This window comes from Chinchilla lanigera, unplaced genomic scaffold, assembly GCF_000276665.1.
Source record: "Chinchilla lanigera isolate Chin_1 unplaced genomic scaffold, ChiLan1.0 scaffold00149, whole genome shotgun sequence".
NCBI classification, from domain to species: Eukaryota; Metazoa; Chordata; class Mammalia; order Rodentia; family Chinchillidae; genus Chinchilla; species Chinchilla lanigera.
The window spans coordinates 1,115,048-1,131,413 of NW_004955550.1; the positions used below are offsets into that span (position 1 = coordinate 1,115,048).

At 38.9% G+C, this 16,366-nt stretch overlaps 1 protein-coding gene and 1 long non-coding RNA gene across 12 annotated transcripts in view; one reads left to right on the plus strand and one right to left on the minus strand.

The window, feature by feature from the left end:
* Positions 1-16,366, minus strand: part of Ccnb1ip1 (cyclin B1 interacting protein 1, E3 ubiquitin protein ligase) — a 30,099-nt gene that overhangs the window by 6,284 nt on the left and 7,449 nt on the right. The window contains exons 2-6 of one of the 11 annotated variants that reach the window (XM_013508563.1): positions 6,035-6,137; positions 5,519-5,566; positions 4,033-4,116; positions 3,634-3,687; positions 1,405-1,545 (exon numbers count right to left, since the gene is read on the minus strand). Coding sequence is in view for 1 of the 11 variants with exons in the window: in XM_005412050.2 (XP_005412107.1) it covers positions 6,035-6,037 (3 nt within the window). In the remaining 10 variants the exon portion in view is untranslated. The other 10 variants (XM_013508562.1, XM_013508561.1, XM_013508564.1 and 7 more) reach the window with 10 other exon arrangements.
* LOC102021396 overlaps positions 973-16,366 on the plus strand; it is a 17,356-nt gene continuing 1,962 nt past the window's right edge. The window contains exons 1-2 of the long non-coding RNA XR_001232258.1: positions 973-1,451; positions 15,839-16,139. This is a non-coding gene — a long non-coding RNA (uncharacterized LOC102021396). The remainder of the gene's footprint in view (positions 1,452-15,838; positions 16,140-16,366) is intronic.

Sequence of the window (16,366 nt, forward strand, 5' to 3'; positions counted from 1 at the left end):
TAAGCTTTCCAAAGCTAATTTCTCAGATTCTTTACCTATCTTGCCTTGATTTAAAAACACTAACTGCCTGTTAACATTATATAGGAATAATTTATCCCAGTAACTGACAATTATGACATCTGAAAATCTGCATAAAAGCTGCTTTTTTGTAAGCTCTTTTATCATCAACTAAACAATTCATCTATTAAATATAACTCTGTGCCATGGTTTGATTTAAAATATTTGTAAAAGTGAATTCTCTGGGTTACTTTTCAATAGTGTCCCCTCTCATTGGAGTTTTACTACTCCAAAATGGGCAGCAATATTCTGAGCATACCAAAACAAGTTCTGTATTTTATAAAATAATAGTGGCATGTCAGTTATACATCAAGCAAAATTGGGCACATCTATCAACCCAAGAATATCGCCTTGGTCATAAGAACAGACTTTCTGACGCCCACACGTTCTCGTGGAATGAGCTTCCACAAATAAATGTCACCTGGCCACCAAAGTGAATGAGGTCTATTTTATCTCCAGCAGGGTAATGGCAGAGGGGAAGCAGAGGAGTCGGGAGAAATTCAGAAGCTGAGACCCTTCCCAGACAGAGAATGAGGTCCACCCAATTCCAAATTCTCCGCGCGGCAAGGGAAGAGCCAGCTTAGTGGGCTGTAAGTCAAGGCCCTATTTGAGAATTAGAACCTCCGAAAATTAACCCCGAAGTTTTCAGTTGCTTCCTAAGTCAACAAAATAACACAAAAATTCAAATAAATATTTGGCCTGACGGGGCAAAAAAAAAAAAAGGGCTGAACCGCGCAGCAGCCGCCAAAACTCCACTACCTGCAAGCACCCGGAGCGTCGACCACGCGAGAGCGACACGGCTCGAGACAGCGCGGGCGCAGCCCCGGGGCCTGCCGGGAACGGCCAACGAGCGCCGGGGCAGGGGCGCAGGCGCAGTGGACGCCCTCGCAAGATCCGGGCTCCGCGGGGCGCGCACGCGCCTGGGCGGAGAGGCGGGCTGCTGTCAAATGCTGCAGGTACTGCTGCGGAGCGCTTGTAACGACCCGGAGTGGCGCAAAGTAACGTCCTCCTACCGAGGTGAAAGCGTCGGGTGAGTGGCGGAGCCGGTCTGCGCCCCACCCCTGAACACGAAGGCGCGTGCTCGAGGACACTGCGGGCGTCGCCGGCGGGCGGCACAGGCTGTTTCCGCAGCGACTCCCGGAAAACGGGTGACACCTGCAACTGGACAACTGTCACCTCGGTGGCGAGGTGCTATTTTACTTTTTACCTTCGGAAAAGACATGTTTTCAGCTTTTACACACCCTCTAAATACATTTAGAGAAATTATAACTTTTCCTCGAGCCTGCTGATTATAGGACTTGACTAAGGGACAGATTATAGGACTTGAGTAAGGGACAGAGTCAGTACCGTAAGCTTGAGGCGCCGGCCCTCCTTGCCGGGAGGCAGGGTTTAAGGTGAGTAAGCGTCCCACGCGAAGGCTGTTGTTACCGGTCACTTCTCTTTGCTCTTGTGCAGACGTGTAGCAACTGTGTGACTTTTCTGCTTAAACTATATGGACTTGTTAGAGTCTCACGCGCGCACACACACCCTCAATAATTGAACCTAGCGCCTGGAACGTGCTAAGCAAGTGCCCTGCCACTGAATTACACGCCGACTTTTTTTTTTTTTTTTTTTTTTTTTGAAACAAAGTCTCAGTAAATGTGCCAATTTGGACTCCCACTTTCAGTCCTCCCATCTCAGCCTCTCAAGTAGCTGCGAGTACAGATTCATGCCATCACACCCAGATCGACTTGTTAGAATTGATATTAAAATTAAACTGAGGCAGAGGGCTGGGAGAGTGCTGAGGATGCAAACCTTAATGCCCACTTTTTCAAATGATGTCACCCTATTATGAATTAGTAACAAGCCAGGTGTGGTGGCGCACGGCTGTAATCCCAGCACTGGGGAGACAGAGGCAGGAGGATTGGAAGAATTCAAGGTCAGCCTGCACTACAAAGGGGGAGACCCTGTTGTTAAAAAAACTAAAATTAAAATGAAAGAATTAGCAACAAAAACCCTGCAAATCCTTTTCTGAGTTGTGAACTCATAATACTAAACCATTTTATTTCAAATAAAAACCTGTCCTAATTAAGGAACTTTTTGCTGGTAAGTTAATTCTGGGGCAAAGTACAGCCACAGAAAACTGGAGGTTCATGTGTAAACATCTGGGGCTGGGGATTTAGCTCTACGGCACAGTGCCTGGCTGGCAAGCACAAGGTCGTGAGTTCAATTCCCGGTACCAGAAAAAAACAAAAAAAAAACAAAAAAACGTGTCAACATCTGTATAACATCTGTTTTGGCAAACTGAACCATTTGTGCATTATCTGGTTTTCATTGCACCAAATGCAGAAATATTAAAGTACAAAAAAGGTGCAATGATTTTCAAGTGCAATCTTTGTTCAAGTAGACAAAGTATTGAAATATCAGCCAACACCTAACTTTGTGTTGCTAATCAACTCACCTGTGTGACCCTTTTCTGAAGATGTCCAGTTAATAATACTTTGCATTAATTCATTTTAACAGCCATATACTGCAAATGTACAATTCATTTATCCCTTCTAACAGACACTGGTTTCATGTTTTTACAATTAAAACAGTACTGCCCTGAACTTTCTGTACATATCTCCTTGAATGCACATGCCAAGAATCCCTAGAGAATATAATAGCCAGGGATTAGGGTAATATATAAATTCTTTCCTTTTTTTTTTTTACTATCTTTTGATAAACTAAATGTTGCGCTCTTCAAAGTAATAATACAGATTTCACTCAGCAAAGTATATGAGAACCCAGTCCTCCAGACTCAGCAACATAAAAAACTGTCGAGATTTCCCTTGTCCCTTGTTTTCATTTGTGTCCATCTGATGACAATGAAATAATAGTTCAGTGTTGTTTTAATGTGCAATTCTTTGATTACTTGTCAGGTTCAACATTTTTTCATGGGAATGACTACATAAGAATCCTCATCTGTTCATATCCTTTCATAATTTCTACACAGAATCACTGGTCAGTTAGGTGACATGCAAACATAAGTTTGAATTTTAATGTACATAAACTTATCAACTTTTCCTTTTTGAGTTTATATCTACTCCAATAACTTTTTCTTTTTCTTTTTTGGTGGTGGTGGTAGTACTGGGGATTGAACCCCAGGCCTTTGTACTGAGCTACATCCCAAGCCCTTTTTTTTTTTTTCTTTTCTGAGATGGGACCTTGCTAAATTGCCCAGGCTGGCCTCAAACTTGTGATCCTTCTGCCTCCAAGAGACTTGAAGTCTTAGACTATGATTTAAAGGTTTTAAGGTTTTGTCTTTTATATACAGATGCTTTTTGTTCATCCTAACATAAGAGTTCTGATAACAACAGCTGTGTAGGGAAAGTGACTGTAACATTCAAGAAAGCAGAGATCCCACCTCAGCCTCTGATGGATGGGGTGCTCTGCTTACATTTCTGGGTCATCACTGATATACAGGGGTAGATATATATCAAAATATTAAAAATGGTGTGTTCCATCTGCTTTTAGAGTGAGGTTTAATAGTTAATATTGCTTATACAAAAGAAAATGACCAACTACAAAGGTAAAACTTACGGACATTTCACATACACTGTATAGTCATTCTTCAGTGTCTCCTACAGGATCAAGCACCACAATCACATACTAAAGAGATTTAAGAAAACCTGTGAGTACTCAGTTTAATATATTTATATACCTTGCACATCAGTCTAAGTCCCAGTTATTCAATAGGAATGTCTTGTTGAAATACCACTAAAATGGTTCCCAATTCCAGAGATTTTATATATATATTTGTATATATATAAAAATCTCCATATATATATATATGGAGATTTCATTTCCATTCACTGCAAATATTTTGGAGTATCTATTCTGGGCCATATTTAAGGGATAAAGAAGATACTGTTTTCATCAAACTTATAGTCCAGCAAAGAATCTCAGAATAACAGAAGAACGTAATATTTTTCTCTTTCCTTTATCACTACTTACATTTTTGCAAGTTGATTCTGTAACATTATTTCTGGTAAAGAGTCAGCTTTTCATCTTTAATTTTGAGAATCATCTACCATCATACTGTAAAGAAAATGCTATTTTTAAAGCTGCCTTGAAATGCATAAACAACTACTTTAGAAGACTGAATAAGCCATTTAAAATTTAAACATGAGTGACTTCAGAGTATGTTTCCCTTACTCCTAGAATCAATTCATTATAGCTCTTTCTTTCACAGCCCTAGTCCATAGCTATTCAAATACTACTGCAACCAAAGCATTCTCTACAAACTATATCCCTGTGATTTTAAGTTATGTTTCTTCTCTTTTTAAAAAATCACAGCAGTTGGCAAGCGCAAGGTCGTGGGTTCGGTTCCCGGTACCGGAGGAAAAAAAAAAAAAAAAAATCACAGCAGTTTTGTTTTTCTTTTAATTTAGTCACACTACTTGCTTTGAAATTGTTTGACTCCGCAAAAATCAGAAGGCACTAGTAGACAGCCAACCTGTCTTCATGGTGCTCTGAATGAAGACAGATGACAGACCAAAATCTCACTGCTTTTATAAACGATGGACCAAAATCTCACTGCTTAAAGCTCTAGGCAGTGAGAGGAACAGTCATCACAGTTGGTATCCAATCACATTTTTTTTTTTTTTTTGAGACAAGGTCTCAGTGTGCAGTTCAGGCTGGCCTTGAACTCACTTTGGAGCCCAGGCTGGGCTTGAACTCAGTGATCCTCCTGCCTCAACTTTGCAAGTGTTGGGGTTACAAGCATGTGCCACCATGCCTGGTCTCCAGCAACATTATTTTAAGAAACATTGATTTAAAAAATAAAGGCATCGGGGCTGGGGATTTAGCTCAGCGGCAAAGCGCCTGCCTGGCAAGCGTAAGGTCGTGAGTTCGATTCCCGGTACCGGAGAAAAACCAAAACCAAAAAAAAAAAAAAAATCTAAAATAAAATAAATAAATAAAATAAAGGCATCAAGAGTATCTTATACAAGGTGTGATCAAATTATAGATCAAATTATATAGTGAATGTTTAAATTTTAAAATGTATGATAATAAAAGACACATTGCCATTGATTCCTCTCAAAATACTCTCTTGCTCATCACATTTGTCCCATTGTTTTTGCCATTTTCTGACTCGGTTCTGGAAATCCTCTTTCATGTCTTTACAAGATGTGGAAAGGCAGACTTGTAAAAAACATTATGGTCTGTCTTCATCTATCTTACTCACTGGATCTAGCACCATGTGCATTCTGGCTCTTCTCCAAAGTCCAAATGACCATGGAAGGAAAATGTTCTGAATCGATTCAAGACATCGAGGCAGCCACAACAATACAACTAAAGACACTCACTAAAGAGGACTCCAGAGCTGCTTCAGAAAGTAGCAAGAGTAACTGGATAAGCATGTTTGAAGCAAGGGGCATTATTCTGAGGGGGATTAATGGTGACATGGCCTTTATTAATTTTTAATTTAAACACTTACCATATACTTTAATCCCATATGATAGGAATCACTTCATCTAAATAAGAACTGGAAGAGACCATTAAGGATTAACTGATTTAGCAAGTCAAAATGATGAGAAATTTGTGTCAGAACCAAGATTAATCAATTAAAGAAAGTGTCACTAGAACAATTATATATAGTCCTGTTACCATGCTGTGCCTAATTTTAGAAATATATTAGGCCTTGATTGCTAGAGGTGGAAGTAATAAGGGGTAGGCCAGTTGGTAAAAAGACACAGAAACAATAAAAACAAAGAATCTCTGAAAATCTATATGCAGATGTAGAACATGGGTTTAAACCCAGTCTGTCTCCAGAACCCATGTCTAACTACTATACTACTATATTATGTTAACATTCAATTTTTTTAAATAGAATTCAGTTGATTTTTAAAAAGAAACAAACTTCATAGTATTTTAGCAGCTAGCCATGGAGTTAAACAAACTTTGCAAAAATTCATGTGTATGTCAAAGCTTTTAATCTCAATGTAAGCCTTACCATAAAATAAAAATGAAGTCATCATTTGTTCTTCATTCTGGATTTGCAGCCCTGAAGAAGTCCAGACTGGAAACATGAAACTCAGATCTAGTTCTGGTGTCTTCTGCAAAAGATAACCAAAAGCTAAAAAATTAGTTCAAGCTACACTGAATGTTACATTGAATGACTTACTTTTTGTATTTTACCCTAATATCTGTCTCATTCTTAGCTAAAAATGCAGGCACAGGTAAAGAATACTATCCTGTATAATTTGCTTAAAATAACTTTAAATTATACAATACAGGAACATAATAAAGTTAGAAAATGCAGGTTTACAAAAATAACAAGATCACCTATGGAACCCAATATTAGAAACAGTTACCCCCAGTGTTTTCATACATGTTTTCAGATGATTTCTTCAGCAAACATAGTCATATAAAAATGTTTAAGCAAAAACATTTTGTTTTATAACCTGTTTTTAATTTCATGAAAACCCTTCCATTTCAATAAATATAAACCTATACCACAACTTTTAAGTGGCTGTAGAGTATTACATTATATGGTTCATAAAACTGATTCAACCAACTGTAGGATTCCCTTATCTTATACAGTATATAGACTGACATATTAGTGATTTGTTCAAATTTGCCATGCTAAGTAGTTGATAGGATTATACCATTTACTAGTGGTATTTCTGTATTGTTTGAATTTTTACCTTAAGGATTCCTGATCCTAGTTCTGTCTCAAAGATAGTATCACAGAAGATCAAAGCACAAAAAAGTATTGGTCATACTATCAAATTCATAATTCAGAAATTTAAGGATTTTCTGGGATCGTGGGATAAATCCCAGAAGGAATTCCAGCAAGTAGAATTCAGTTCCAAGTGTTTACCCCTAGCTTTAGTCTGTTCAGAACATGTGTTTAAATCAGCTGAAACATGCATTTCATCATGGCAAACTGTAAATAACTGGTAAAGAGCAAAACACCACTGGCTTCTTTTCCCCAAACCAGGAAAACCTTCTTAAGACTGAAACTAGGGTTTGTCAACTACCAAATTTCAGCCACTAATAACACTAAATCCCAAATCTTTCTAGATAAAAATGAAAATTTTTCTCTTACACTGCCCTCTGATATCAGATGAATCAACTTGAACTCTAGCATCTATCAGCTACCTAGCATCATCTCTGGAAAATAAAAAATAATAAATTCAGAAAGGTTATAATCACATGGCAACTCATACCAGTATGCTTCATACCAAGTCCTGAGGAAAATTAGACTGTTCACTGTTCATTTGAATGTTTATTTGAAAGGCTATTTAAAAAGTCAACAGCCTCACAATAAGAAAGCAAGTATGCAAAAGGAAAGGAAAAGCCAAGAACTCATGAAATTCAGATAAATAAGAAGGTCACTGCCTACAATCCCAGAACTCAGGAGACTGAAGCAGGAGGATCACCATGAGTTTGAGGCCAGCCTGCGCTACACAGATGAGTCCAAGGCCAACCCAAACTATATAGCAAGAACCTATCTTAAAGATAAATAAATAAAAGATGCTCATGCAAAAAAGTTTTTCAAAGCATATTTTAAGTTCATTTGAGCCAACATCAAATATATCTAACCTTTACTGTTGGTAATCCTCTCACAATAAACAACAACAAAAAAATCTTCCCTTGGCACGGGAAAATTTGGAACCCAGTCTGCCACAAGATGGCAATATAACAGAGAGGCTTTAATTTCATCTTCCACAGAGCTTGAGTGTAATCCAAACTTTGAAGTGAAACACAGGCTGGACATTCAGTTCACTGTTTCAGGCGACCTTCAGTCTCTTCCCTATTCACCTAGTTACTAGCTAGAAAATACTTTGTACTGTATGTAAAGGTCACTTGAAACTCATTAGCTAGCGAAGGATGGGCAGGGGGTAGAGCTCAGTGGGAGAACACTTGCCTAGCATGTATGAGGCCCTGGATTCAATCCCCAGCACTCAACAACAACAACAAAATTACTAGCTAAAAATATCACTTTTATATTTTTATCACGCTCCTTTTCATGAATCTATGAGAAAATTAAAAATCTATAACCTCAGATACAATGTAGCCAGAAAGACAAGACTCATCAAAATTGTCCTAGACCAAATAAATGATCCGTTCCCGGGAAACACCAAATGAGTGGTAGAGAACAGCGACGGTAAAAAGACTCTGGTCAAGGAAGGCTGCGTGAGAAAACAGTGCACACTCTGAGTGGACCTTAAAGTTTGACGCCCAGTATGTCCCCAGTTACTACACACAGTCAATTAGTTAAAAGTAAGCTTCTCAGTCACAACAGTCACATTTTAATTGCTCAATACCCACACGCGCCCATATTTGTACAAATATAGACATTTCCATCATCACAAAAGGTGCTATTGGATGTCAGTGCCACAAAAGATTAGCCTGACGAAAATAAGCCCACAGGAAGCAGTGGCTATCTTTTTTAAATTCCCACTCCTTGTTGAACACTACAGAAATTGTTTCCTTCAAGCTTCATAACCCCATATTTACAGAGAAAACTGAGCTTCAGAGAAGCTACATCAATTTCTTCAGGTGAACTGGTGGGATTTAAATCTGATTTTGTCAAAACTCCATACTCTATTTTATCAATGCACTTCCTATGTGAAAAATAATAAACAGAGCCACAGAAGATCATTTGCTTTGGAATGTAATGAGAATGGCTCAGAGCAGAAAGCAACTGAGGTGGTTTAAGTACTGCACAGAGATATAATCAAAGTGTTTTCTTTTCTTTTCTGTTCCCTTCCCTTCCTTCCCCTTCCCTTCCCTTCCCTGCCCTCCCCTCCCCTCCCCTTGTCTTGTCTTGTCTTGTCTTAAGTTCAGCCTGGCCTCGAACTCATGGCAGTCCTTCTGCCTCAGCCTCCCAAGTGCTGAGCCACCATGCTAACTCTTCTTCCTTCTCTGTCCTATACTTAAGTCACACTTTAACTATATAAAATATTTTTAGGGCTAGAGAGGTTGCTACTGTGCACAATGCCCTAAGTTCAATCCCCAACACCACCATTAAAAAAAAAGGTTCCACTTTAGCCTTTTTAAAAATGAAGTTGCAGGCTGACATTATGTTCTATATTTAATAAGTGTTCATGACCCTTAAAGCATTAAATGTAAATGGTTTCAACTGGTCAGCTTTCTTGAAATGCAGTCAGGTTATTTTCTTCATTGTTAGTGCTTTGATGAAAAAGGCTTTATATGCAGTAGATCTACAAAAATATTGTTCATACTGATCAAAATTACATTTGTATAGAGCAGAGTTTTAAAATGAATGTAAATAACACTAAACATTTTCTTTCTGCAACCTGTACTTACAGATTCTTTCTGTAAACTAAATAAAAAGATACTGTAGTAAAAAAATAAATAAATAAATAAATAAAAATAAAAAAGTTTCCAGATCAGCAGCACATAAGATTAACCAGATGAACATACACAGGAAGCAAGACACAATGTCAAATGTTTCCACAATTTCAACAATATCTACCTTAAAACGCCATGATGCAAGTACTTCTTACAGGAGAATAATTAAAACTTAACAGAGACGACCTCTCTAGCCATCTTACCTCACAAACAGCACAGACTGCAAGGGGCCTGGTTGTTGTGCCCTTACATAGGGCACAAAGCCCAGCACATAAATCCTGAGGTTATATGTGCGCTGCCTCTCCCATCTGTGCTGCTCCCGGCAGGATTCCAGGTACATTTTAGCACGTGTCACTCTACCACCCACAGACCACTTCATATTTACCTAAGTATTCTATCAATACCCTACAATGATGGCCCATTTATTTTGTTGATTGTGGGCAGTAACTGTGCTTCAAAAATACTGCTACTCATAGCCAAAATGTACACTTCAATTGTGTGAACTGGTGCTCCATGAATGGCTAATACAAACTACAAATTTATAACCTAAATCAGCAGATCCTTCCATTTTAGGACTGTCTTACCACCCAGTTTCACTTCCATTTACTCAGTTTTACTCAGGGCTTGCTATGAGCCTGGCATTACAGAGTACAACAGTAAATCTCCAATCTTTTCTAGATAGGAAAGTCGCACATACACATATGTATGATGCAAAGGCTTTAAGAAAGCATATCTTGATCAAAATTCAAGTACTTGCCTTTATTGTCCCATCAGCCTTTAACCTTTCTTGCTGGGAGTCTCCAAAGCATGACCCTTCTGCCCTTGTGAATACAAGAAGCACGTTTTTCTGGGTCACTGCTGTTACTCCTTCCGATGTTAAACAGGTACTCAGTACAAGATAAACCATCCCCTACGCAAGCCAAAGTGGGAAAAGACATTCATATAAAGGCTATCAGCAAGGTTTTGCTTTGGGTAGAAAATCCTTTACTGCTAATCAATATACACAGTATTTATTGGCTTCTAATCATTACTATGTGCAAAAGATAAAAATAACAGGAAGCACTTTTAAAAGGGAATTAATATACCAAAACTCAACTGAAATGCCATGTGTGCCAACTTATATACAAGGTTATTTATTTTGAGGGAAATACCAAGATCATAAACTACTCAAATGTGTACTAATAAAAACTAAATAAATGGTACTATTATGCCATACTTTAAATTATAGTCACATTAGAATACTATGTGACCACTATAAAGAATGTGGATATTGTTTATTCCTGTGGAACTGCTAAGTGGGCAAGGTGAGGTATGTACAGTATAGTATGTATAGAAGGGAAGGGTGCACATATCTGCTATATGTGTGCTACATACCTTAAGAATACACAGGAAACTTTTAATGCTTATTGGGGAGGGAAATTGGGTGGCTCAGAAATAGGAATAAGAGACTTTGCACTCTGATCCTGACTGTTATTACATATTGAAAAAATAAAACCAAGAATAAAGCTTAAGAATTTTAAAGGGACCTACAATGCCTATCACTATAGTCAATTAGTGTAACTACTTTAGTATTTGTGTCACACTTTCTGCCTGTGAGGGTAACCAACATGTACATTATATTCAAATGTATATCATCAAAGGGAAAAATAGAAACCTGGTGAAATTATACTCAAGGTCACTATGCAAAACTTTTTATGGTAAAAATATATCCAAAATATTTATTATAAATAATATTGCTAGGAGTTGAAGGGAGGGGACGGGAATGGGGTAAAAAGAAGCAAGCAGACCCTGCAATGCAGAGACCCGCATGGAAACCAGGCAGGCAGCGCATTTCCCAGCCTTTCCCAAACTTCACGTAGTTCAAATGAATTGCCTTGCAACTCACCCACTCTTCAGTGCCGACCTGGAGTAAAGGCCGGTCACCTGGGTATATGGAGCAAATGAAAGAGGAATTTAGAACAAGTAGAGAGCAAAACTAAGAGCACACTCACCAGCAACCACAACAGAGGGAGAGAAGTAGAGACAGGAAGTAGCCTCCCAGCCTGATTGGCTAGTGAGTTCAAGGAGGCGCCCCTCCCCCTTCACCGTAGAAGGTGCTGCCAGGAGGCCACCTCTCCTTCCCCCACTTGTGTCTTCATATACCAGTGATTCTTCCTGCACTGTGTTTAGACTGAACTTAAACAAATGCCTGGGTTAATATATTAGAACACAGGCCGATTTAAACTACTTATACATGTTCTTGTTTAGATAGGCCTACTGTATGCTATTCCAAGCAGTTTTCACCTCTTTTAGAGTAACTTCCTTTCATTGGGAACCTCAGCATGGCTAACTTACACACTACAGGTCCCACAGTAAACAGTCTAGATCATCAGTTAGAACTTATTTGCAAGATAATCTTCCTGCTAAAGGGCTTAATGAATAAAAGATGATGATTCACCATTTAGCCTTTAAAGTAAAATTTAGCTGGTTTTGAATCTGAGCCTTGCCACTTTTTTTTTTTTTTTTTTTTTTTTTTTTTGAGACAGGGTTTCATTATGCAGTCCAGGCTGGCCTTGAGCTCACTTTGTAGCCCAGGCTGGCTTCCAACTTGCAGTGATCCTCCTGCCTCAGCCTCCCAAGTGTTGGGATAATAGGCAGTGCACCCTAAGCCCTGCCCTGCCATTTACTCGTTTACATGTAAATTTCAGTTTCCTCAACTATAAAAAGGAAAAACACCATGAGAACTTCCTCCTATGAGGATTAAGGAAGCATCCTTCCTTGCTCTGAAGATTAACTAAAATAATTAGAATGATATACCCAGTACAATATTCAAAAATGTGTTGTTGTTGTTGTTGTTGTTGTTATATAATTTCTTGTTAGATTTAACTCCCCAAGTGGATATAAACAATTACAGCACAAAGTGTGCATTTTATACCTCTTTGAGGACATTATTCATTAGCATTTTGACCGTATGGTATTACTCTGCTAAGATCGTATCTTAAGCCGTAAGTAGAGGGTTCACTGGTACAATATTCATCAAGATTCTCAACAAATGCTGTTAAAATACAACATACTGAATATGTAAACAAATATATATTTAATGCACATATATTAAAATATGAAAATATAAGGTAGTGAAATATAAAAAGAAAAGACACAGAGGTGTTGGATCTCCAGCACCATGGAGAGGAGAGAGAGGAAAAAGAAGAAGGGAAAAGGAAAGAAAAAGTCTAACAGTAATTCTCACTTTTTCACAGTTTAATCCTTTTTTTTTTTTTTTGGTACCAGGAATCACACTCAGGGCTTTGCACTTGCCAGGCAGGCGCTGTGCTGCTGATCTACACCGCTGAGCCCCAACAATTTAACCCTATCCACTCTGCTTCCGCCTTAGCAGAAATTCTTATCTATTCCAACCTACTTCAGAAGTTGAATGTCCTCAAATTTTCCAGTATTCAGTATCAAATGCTAGTTTGTTGTTTCATAATTGATTCATTTAATTGTAACTTCTAGAATCAGAATTATTTCACTTACTGACTATTTGCTAAAAGCCAGGAATAATGCTAAGAGCTTCACATTTGTTACCTTATTTAATCTCCACAATAACCCAAGAATGTAGGTACTTTCATTGTAACTATTTACAGGCAAAGAAACAGTCCTGGAGATTAAGTAAATTGTCTATTTAGCAAGTGGCAAAGACAGGATTCAGATCATAGTAACCCACTAGAGAGCCCAAATTCAACCTCTACAGTGTACCTCCTATTGTATAATTTCACAAAATCCCAGAAAGCACAACTATCTTTATTTTAAATTCCATCAAATGTGTAACAATACTTATTTCTGGTATTCTACATTCCGGTTTATTTTTAAAACTCAATAGCAGGCCAAGTGTGATGGTACACGCCTATAATCCCAGCACTTGGGAAGCTGAGGCAAGAGGATTGCCACAAGTTCGAGGTCAGCCTGGGCTACATAGTGAGTATGAGGCCAGTCTAGACTACATGGCAAGACCCTGTCTCAACAAAACAAAACAAAACAACTCACTAACATACCACTATGAGGTTCTCCCCAGCTGGTAACATCAAAAGTTCATGTTGAGTAAAGTAATATTGAAATTGTTTAAAGGTAGATTCCTGGGACCTGCCTTCAGAGATTCTCATTTCATGAGTGGGACCCAGCAATCTGCAATTTCCTACACACACTCTAGTGCCTCTGAGGGATTTAAATGAGACTTGAAGAACTCCAAGGGAAGAACACTGATCTAATTACTATTATTTAAGAATGTTATTACTGCTAAAATGAGTAAACTCCTGGAAAAGGTGGCACTCTTAAATTTTCTGTATAGTTTATTTAGAATGAAGTGTCTGAGAATAGTCATGTATAGGTAATTAAAAAGTAAGTATACCTTTTGCAAGTCCATATCTGGCTATTGAACATAAAAAAAAATTGTACTCAAAGAACCATGTACAAGAAAGGATAGTCAAGCCAGGTGGCACATGCCTGTAATCTTAGCATTCAGGGGACTAAGGCAGGAGAATCATCACCCACCAGGCCTAATAGTGACACCCTGTCTCAAAAAAAAAAAAAAAAAAGAAAAAGGGATGTTCATTTTAGTACTGATTGTAAAAACAAAACAATTAAAAACACTCATGTCTATCAAAAAGGGAAGAATCGAATCTTGGTAGAACTATTTTATGAGATACTACCCACTACTTTATGAGAACAAAAGTAAGTGTGTATGCCTTCACAGGGAGAGATCTCTAGTACACATTGGGTGAAAAAAAGCCGCGCTGCAGAATAACACGTGATGTGCTCACATTTATGTATTATCTAATACACACTAAAAAGTGCTAAAGTGAAATATTTCCAAACATGAACATCTTTGTGTGTGAGTGAAGAAAATGTTCTGGAAGGAAACATCTCTCTAATCATGGTTATTCTGCATGTCCTGCATGTTCACCATATCCTCCTCCAACTCTGAGCTATGACCTTTCTTCTTTCTACAAGTTTCCGATGCTCCACTTTAAAGCACCTCTTGAGAATTCTCTCCTTCCAGAGTTGTAGCCAAGTAGAAGACTCAACATCCCAGTTCCTAGCTATCCCTAAAGGCATGCACACAAATGCTGTTAAATGGTGTTCCTAGTCCATGACTTTGCTAATCACTTGGAGGAAAAGTCAGTTTTACTGATAATATAAAACAACACACAAACTGGGTGTGGTATGTGTGATCCTAGCACTCAGGAGGCTGAGGCAGGAGGAGTGCCACAAGTTAGAGCCAGCCTGGGCTACACAATGAGTTCAAGACCAGCCTGAACCTCATAGGGAGAACTTACCTCAAAACAAAACAAAAAAACTACAACAAAAAACAATATACAGTACAGGCTAGGGGTGGAACATTTGCCTAGCCCTTGTGAGGCTCTAGGTTTAATCCCCAGAACTAAATAAATAACCATACACATGGAATTTTAAAGCTTTTAAAATCTTACTGGTTTTCTTTAACCATTGATCTTTGAGATTCTGAGTTTCTCTTTCCAGTACTTCACAAGAGAGTGAGGTTCAATAAAATCTCTCCCTTCCTTCTCAAATTCACTCTTCACACACACTCACCTTTTGCTGGACTGTCTTACGTGCTACTGCATAACCAACATCACTAAAAGCGAGGTAAGTTTTCACCCACTGGTTACACAGTAGTGAACAAAATACACAGAGCCCTTTTTCACTTGGCACTTACAATCTAGAGGAAGGAGGGAGTCACTCCAAAAATTAAACTAATATTGGTCATGTTGTAATTTGTACCATGGAAAAAATTAAGCAAGGTAAGTTAGAGTGGTGGTAAGTGCTGCTATTTATACACAGCGTAAGGGAAGGCAGCACTGCTATTAAGTAAGTGATGTGTAAACAGATCTGAAGGACTGAAGGATGTGACCTGGCTAGCTGCCAAGTGCAGGCCTAGTAGACAGAGGAAGAAACACCAGGGGGCAGCAGTGTGGCCCCCGGCATTGGTGTCAATAGGTGTGGAGGACATTCTTTGATTAGAAAGCACTGAGGACACATAATTATTTGTTTATTAAAATGAACTGAAACCTTTCACCTGAAGATAAGACTCCATGGATTAAGGAAGTGTGTATGATTATCAAGTTGACCAGGGTTGGATCGACAACTGGTGGTCAACTTATGATCCCCAGCTGAACTAAATGAGTGTGGTGCTAGGTGTGGGAGGCTCACCTGGGGACTGTTGACAGCAGGGTAGGAAGCAGAACTGGAGAAGGATAAACTTTAATTACTAAAACGTTTGGTATCTGCCCACTTACACGATCTAAGCCTTTGGTTCTGGCTCAATAAAAAGTGACTGAAATTGGTAATCGGGGCAGCAGTCTGAGAGACTGTAAGCCCCTTGATCCCAGACTTTCATCTCTCTTGTTTTTCTTGTTTCTCTTACTTTTCCTCACATCTGCAGGCACCTCCTTCTGGGGACCTGTCACTATAGATAGAACGACAAGTAGGAAGAGGCCAGAGTCGCTAACAGGAGGAGCAAAGAGGTGGAGTAATAGAAACAGAACCAAGGTCTGTGGAGCAACCTCAGCCGTGGAGCTGTGGAGCCCGGAAAGAGAAGCGTGACACAGCCTGACTTCCACTCTGAAGGAGCACTCTGCCTGCTGTGGTAGTTTGACTACCTCCTCATTTGCCTGAAAAGTCTTCCAGTGTTAGCACTAAAAATGCCACATCCTGGGAAATTCAGGGGTGTGAACAGAACAAAGGTTGGTGACCCTGCAGGGATAAATGGAAAGAGAGATGACTAGGAGGCTGTCTCCCTCATCAAACTCAGTACTCATAATCTTACAAATATGTGTGTACCTATAAAGACAATAGGACCACAACTTTCTGTCAATCTTGGAAAAACTTCATTTTCTACAGTTACCCCAGCCAGTGCCCAATGCGGTGGTAGACACCTGTAATCCCAGCCAGCTACATAGTGAGTTCAAGA